Here is a 7,383-nt window from a genome sequence, read left to right on the forward strand (position 1 = left end):
ATGCTAATAGGGTAAGCGAATTCCAATACTAATCAATTTGCAAATATTTTAATTTTTTTAGTAAAGCAAATAGAAACATAAACTTGGGCGATAAAATATTAGTAAATGTTAATCTAAAACATAGTACTATAAATTATCAAAATGGGTCAATTCAGAAGCTTGCGTGATTCACCAGATATAATCAGAAGGAAAATAAAACAGAATAAAATAAAATACAGTAAAATTTACATGTCTATGTACCCATATTCATTTGGATTGTATTACTGTAATTGCATTTTGTCAATCTTAAAGTAGACGAAAAGTAATGAAATAAAATACAGTAAAATTTACATGTCTATGTACCCATATTCATTTGGATTGTATTACTGTAATTGCATTTTGTCAATCTTAAAGTAGACGAAAAGTAATGATATTCAACTCATTACAAGGAAAAAAAAAGTAGTTCAAGAGCCATTTTGGCATCAACCTAATTACAATTAGTTGAAAAAGAAAATTCTACAAGACCATTCAATATAGACACCTGAAAATTAAACAAAGGGCAATGTATACCTATGTATGTATGGATGGATGCAGAAGCAGCATGTGAAGTGTGGGGCAAAGTGATGCACAGTGTGAAGGGGACAAGTCTCCAACAAGAGCAATCATTGGCATGAAGAGAGCTGCATCCACAGTCCCACTTTGAAGCAAATTTTGTGTATGTATGTATCTATATATATTAGGGCATAGGGGTAGGGGGTAGGGGGTGGGGAGGAGGTCAAGTGCAAGAGGCAGTCCTCCAGTGGTATGAGTGTATGACCAATTATTGCACCACTGATTGAGTTGCTTTTCTGCTTTATATTTGTCCCACAAGTCCTTCTCAGGCATGCCCACACCCTTTTTCTACTTTTTCCCTTGATAACACCTCTACTTCATTTCAATCTCAGAGTGATTGCCCTACCTGAAAAATCAAGACCTTGGAATCATAATACTCATCTCATTTTGGCATTGCCAACTTTAACTTGGCTGGTAAGAGCACTATATTCTTCCAACTCATGATTAATAGATTGTTTCCATCACCATACTTCATGCTTTTGTGACATTACAACAAGACAGAAAGTTCAGAGTGGAGTTGCAAGTTGTAGCTTTGTTAGTGCAAGATTAGTAGGCAATGACTCCGCTATGGTGGAGTATTATTCACTCAAGCATGTGGTTACCACATTTATATTGATGTCTGCAAAACTATAAAGTAAGAGAAGCTTTGAGAAGTTCAGTGTTTTTTGGGACCTTATGAGATTCTCCAAAGTATGGTTATTTCTTCCAGCAAGGCTGATAAAATCTTGGCTAGAGTTAAGGGATTCTAACACTCTACACAACAGAATCAAGGTGAAGAACAATGGTTTATTCTTCAATCAAGAACAAGAAGAGGACCATTGAACACCTCAGTCCTCCAAAACAAGCTTCTTGCATTATTTTATATTCCACGACTCATACCCGATGGAAACTTCCAAAACCATAATAACAAATAAAAAGGAAAAACATCACAAGCTGTAAGGAAACATATCCTTTGCTGGTAAGTGCCCAAATAACTTTTTACTAATGCGGCCTGCTATACATCTATGTATTCATTGGTATTACTCTCAAAATAAGCTTTTAGAAGCTGATAAACTGTTTTTAAAAATAACCAAATCTAAACTTTTTTTCTAATAAATCCAATTCTGACAAAAATATGTTATTTGGTCATTTTAACAAGTATATTTTCCTCTCTAATCACTATTAAAGATGCACAATCTTATTTACTGAGCACCTCAATTCTTTATTTTCAAAATAAAATTTAAGACATGATAGCCTATACGATTGTCCAAGTACTCTAAGCTAAACGCCTTCTAAATCTTCTTTATACTAGCTTTTAATTCAGTATAATGATGTATATCTGCTACTCCTCCAGTGTTCTCCAAAGTTTGACAAATCTCCAAAACTACATTTATGGGTCTGAGAACAGCATAGAGACATATTCTAGTGGCAAACAACTCCGAGCCAAGATGTAATATGCAGTTTTCTTGCAACAGTGAGCTTTACAATGTAAGACAGTTTGGGTTGGGCAGAGCAGAAAGTTAACCAAAAGTTAGGTTGATATCACCATTTCCAATCTCCGGGAAAGTTGGCAGATGCAGTGAACTAAGGATTAAGGAATGCAGAGCTAAAGGCCAGAGGAGAAGTTGATAATTGGTCAAGTTTAGAGGCGGCCTGCTACTACTATGCATAACTACCCTCTAAAGTGAAATCAGCATATCTCATATAGGCATTATGCAATGTACTAAATCAATAAATATCAGCAAGATAATTCCAAATTCACCCTCCTATCTTGGGCACCTCTGTCCCAGCATAAATAAAAACCCCAGGGCTGAACTTTTGATACAGTACATGGTGCAGTGACTGGACAATCACCATAAAGCAAGATCTCTAACTATTTGAAATGATAAGAATAATACTAGAATATACTAACAAAATAGAAATCATAATAAAATAAGCAGAACAATGAAAGATGAATATAACGATAAGATTGGTAGCAATGGACATATCCTCAAATATGAAAGAGAGAGAGCTTGTGGTGTTCACCCAAATACAAGATAGTACAATCTAAGATGTCATATAAGCAAAAAATATAACTCAATGTTTCATATAAACAGTATTGTTATTCAGTATTATGGTAGCACGTACAAAGAACTTATACAGAGTAATGTTAGTAACTAATCCCTTTGAAATTAGTAACACTAAACTAGTACAAAATTCAATAGTGTCCCAAGAATTGAAAATTCACTTGAGCATATGAATGGAAATTACCTCCATTTCTGCAACAGCAACATATGATACACACATACAAACATCAATCCCGCTTCCTAGCTCTCTCAATCCTACGAGCTTTAGGGCGTGGAGGAACCTTCAAGTTCAAGTGAGATGCTGTCTCACGCTCACGATCACACTCACCCTCACCCCCACTGCTGTTCCCATAAATCGGAATGACATTGGCATCAGTCACCTCTCCCTCGCAAACAGGACATTCTTTAGAACGTGAATCAACGTACTCCACCTGATAAAAACAGGCCCAACAAAACAAGTGACCGCAACAAGTCAACACAGGATCCCTGACCAGCTCCAAGCATATATTACAATCATACAAGCTACCACCCTCCTTATCCCCCTTCTTGGCTGGAGATTCCATAGCCAATGCCAACGCCTCCCCCACCAAATGTGATCGATCTCTTTTACACCCGCTTTCCCTAGCCTTATCCACAGTGCCCACACCCTCATTTTCAACAAGAATTCCACTCTCAACATCCGTATTAACCAATGCATCACTGAAAACAACCCTAATCCCCACAGGATTCCGCTCGCAGCGCTGGCTCTGCCTCTGCCGCTCCCCCGCGCGAAATGTAACTCCCTGCAGCTGCCGAATCCTCTCCTCCACTCTCTCATGCGACTCATTCGCCTGACCAACCGAGGGATCTATCGGTTCTTCGTTCAAGAAAACGTCAATGAAATCATCCATCGCGTGCAGAACTACTACTACATCAAAAAGCCCATAACTTGAAAGTGAAATAGAACTGCGATTTGATTATTTTAATCGGAGTAAATTAGGATCCTAGAAGCCCATACGCGAAGAACTATAGGATCATCACAATCAAAGACGAGAGAATACAAAGAGTTCATGCATATATATTCACCGACGAAAATCGCTGACACTTTGTAGATGGGAATCGTTAATCCACCGCTCCTCGAATAGCTAACACTTGGGAAAAAGGAGAATTTTTGCAAAAATCAATTTTGCAGTGGCAAATCGTTAATCCCCTTTTTTGCAAAGGGGATTAGGAAAACTTGAAAAGTACTAATTCTTTAACCTAATTTGAGCTGATTTTTTACACTAAGCTCGATTTTGGGTCAAAAATCGTTATCCGTTGATTCAATCCCTAAACAATTCAATTTTGTTTTCGGCCAATAGACAAAAAAGAAAAAAAACCGTGGGCAAATTTTTTTAAGAATAATACCAGGGGCAAAATTTTAAAAAGTGTAACTTTTTTACTTACTAAAATAAGTGTGATGCATTTTTAGAATCCGCAATTAATCATAAATTCTCAAAATACTTAACACACTTCACAATAATCATATCGAAATTATGTATCACATTTGTTAATCATGTCTCAATCTTATCTCAAATTAGTTAATCAGGCTGCAATACGATCTACTCCGTACGAAACTTTTGTTGTTGGATTGACGCATTTAGATAATCAGACTTGTTAAATTTAATCAAGTAACATAAAACACATTTCATTTGTTAATTGTTAATAAAAAATAGAACTTACAATGGAGTATTAAAGTTTGTTCGAATATGTAAGGATTCGATCTCTGATCGAATGAGAAACAACAAGAACTATGGCGATAACGGAGGAAGTAAAACACACTCAAAGAATTACGTGGTTCGGCATTGATTTGCCTACGTCCACGGAGAAGCTTTAATGGAGTTTATTGATCAAGATGTGAAGAAGAAGGATGAGATCCTCACTACAATTGAAACACTCAAGCTAATCATAAGTCGAGTTAACTATCAAAAGAAAACTGAGAATTTGAGAATGTGTATGTGGTGTATGTTTTCTTGGCTCATTGAGCTACATATATGAGAGATAAGAAAACAAGATGTACTAACTAACTTCAGCCTTTGTAAATCAGTTATAACCGCTCACAACGGCTAGTTTGAGCTTCATGCACCGAGCCCAACCTTTCCCTCTCCTCACCGAGCCAAGTGGCTCCCAGCTCAACATGAGTTAGCCATTTGCCTGGTCACACTACCACAAATCTCCACCTTGACCTTGTAAATCTGATCAACATCTAATTCCCTTCTCTACCTTGTTGCTGTCTCTAGCACTCCACAACTTCTACCAATTCCAAGCAATGTTTGAACTTGGAAACTGGTAGAGCTTTTGTCCAGAGCCTTTGTCCTAGCGGCAAGGAGCTTAGACATTATTGCATGAGGTACCGAGTTCGAGCCCTCTCAACATCAGTTGTAATTTCCTCCCATCTATAGTATAGCAGTTTATTTGTAATTTCCTCCCTTATATAGGAGTTAATTTAAAAAAAAAAACTGGTAGAGCTTTTGTCAGCATATCTGAGGCATTCTCCTCTGTTGGAACCTTCACCACATTTATCTTCCCATTCTGGATTTCATCTCTAATGAAGTGCCTCCCTACATCTATGTGTTTGCTCCTTTCATGGAATATTTAATGTTTGGCCAAACAAATGGCTGAATTGTTGTCACAACTGATCTTCACAGCACCTTGTTTAATCCCAAAATCATGAAGTATCCCCTGCAGCCATTTGCCTTCTTTCGCAGCCTCAGTCAGTGAAATGTACTCAGTCTCGATTGTAGATAATGCAACCACAGACTGTAGATTAGACTTCCAACTTATGGCTGTGTCAAACAATGTGAAAATATACCCACTTTGATTTACTGCATAGTCTGAATCACAAAATACTTCCAAAATTTCATCATCATCAGACAATGCTCCATCTCTAAAATGCAGACCAACATTCGTAGATCCCTTCAGATACTTCAGAATCCACTTTAGAACATCCCAATGCCCCTTACCCGGATCAGACATGTATCTGCTTGCCACCCTAATGGCATGTGCAACATCCGGTCTTGTGCAAATAATTAAGTACATCACACTACCAACTATATTTGCATAAGGAATCAGGTTCATCCCCAATCTCTCTCGGTCTGTCTTAGGCATCTGCTCCTTACTCAATTTGAAGTGGCTGGCTAGAGGAATAGACACTGACCTTGAATCTGACATCTGGTACTTCTTGATAACTTTATCCACATAGGCTGCTTGATCAATCTCAGTTCTTTTTTCTTTCTATTTTTTAGAATATCCATGCCCATGATCCTTCTTGCTTCTCCAAGATCCTTAATCTCAAATTTCACTTTGAGATCATCCTTAACCAGTTGAATTTCTCTGTTGCAAGAGCCTGCCAATAGAATATCATTAACATACCACAACAAATATGCCACTATCACTTCCCCTTTTCTCTTTACATAAACACGGCTATCAAAACTTGATCTCTCAAACCCCATAGTTTCCATATGTTCATGAAACTTAAGGTTCCACTGCCTGCTACTCTGCTTAAGTCCATAGAGACTTTTCCTCAACAAACACACTTTCTGCTCTTCCCCAGGTTTCTCAAAACCCTTTGGTTGCATCATATAGATTGTTTCTTCAAGATCCAATGAAGGAATGTTGTTTTTACATCTAGCTGATGTAATTCCCAATCAAAATAAGCAGTGAGTGCAAGCAAGATTCTAATGGAGGTGTGCTTCACCACTGGTGAGAAAACTTCTATGTAGTCAATTCCATCCACTTGTGTGAAGCCTCTTGCTACCAGCCTGGCCTTGAAACGTATTGTCTCAACTTCTCCTACCTCCACATTTTTCTTAAAGATTCATTTGCAACTGATCAATTTTTGAGTTTCTGGATGTTTCACCAAAATCCATGTTCCATTCTTGAGCAGAGATTCAATCTCTTCCCTCATTACCTTGATCCATTTCTGACTCTCCTTGCTTCTTATGGCCTCTTCATATGTTGACGGTTCTGTGCACATGAGTACTTCAACCACACATAAAACAAAACAACTCATATCATAGTCAGACAATCTGCTGGGCAATTTGTTGTTTCTTGTTGGGTTTCTTCTTGGCACTTGACTTTCTGCTGCATCTTGTTGAGGAATCCCTTGAGGTGATTGTGGCTGAGCTCCACCTTCTTCCTGGCTTTCTGTGACCTCAGTCTCCTCATCAGAATCCAGCCTGCTAGATTCTTCACCAATCTAAAAATTCTGCAGATCTGTAGAACTAACCTTATCAGCAGGTAGCTCCTTCTTGACAAGCATTTCGGCTTCATTGAAGCTCACATCCCTGTTAATAATAATTTTCTGATCACCTCTTTCTAGATTCCATAGTCTGTAAGCTTTCACACCCTCTTGATATCCCAGCATAACACACTTTTTGGCCCTTGTCTCTATCTTGCTTTGCTTCATATGTGCATAAGCTGCACAACCAAAACTTCTCAAACTAGAGTAATCACCAAGACTTCCATACCACCTTTTATCTGGGATCTCATTAGATATAGCAGATGAGGGACACTTGTTTATAAGCACAGCTGTAGTAGATACAACCTCAGCCCAAAATTTCTTAGGCAAACCAGAAGAAAACAACATGCATCCCACCCTTTCAAGAAGAGTTCGGTTCATTCTTTCTGCAACACCATTCTGTTGAGGATTTCTAAGAGCTGTCCTATGCCTCTTGATTCCTTTCAATTTGTAGAACCCCTCAAATTCAGAAGATAGAAATTCCATGCC

The 7,383-nt window shown here is 38.0% G+C and overlaps 1 protein-coding gene across 1 annotated transcript; it reads right to left on the reverse strand.

The window, feature by feature from the left end:
• Positions 1-425: 425 nt before the first annotated feature.
• On the reverse strand, positions 426-3,949 carry LOC121806389. Its single transcript, XM_042206408.1, has 2 exons — positions 2,821-3,949; positions 426-937 (listed from the first exon to the last, which is right to left on the reverse strand). The coding sequence occupies exon 1, from the start codon at positions 3,524-3,526 to the stop codon at positions 2,864-2,866; it is 663 nt and encodes a 220-aa protein (XP_042062342.1). The 5' UTR covers positions 3,527-3,949; the 3' UTR covers positions 426-937; positions 2,821-2,863.
• Between the last annotated feature and the right edge of the window lie 3,434 nt (positions 3,950-7,383).

This window comes from Salvia splendens, chromosome 6 (genome assembly GCF_004379255.2).
Source record: "Salvia splendens isolate huo1 chromosome 6, SspV2, whole genome shotgun sequence".
NCBI classification, from domain to species: domain Eukaryota; kingdom Viridiplantae; phylum Streptophyta; class Magnoliopsida; order Lamiales; family Lamiaceae; genus Salvia; species Salvia splendens.

Excerpts from the sequence above, each read along its gene's own strand:
- LOC121806389 (XM_042206408.1), bottom strand. The coding sequence starts at position 3,526 with ATGGATGATTTCATTGACGTTTTCTTGAACGAAGAACCGATAGATCCC.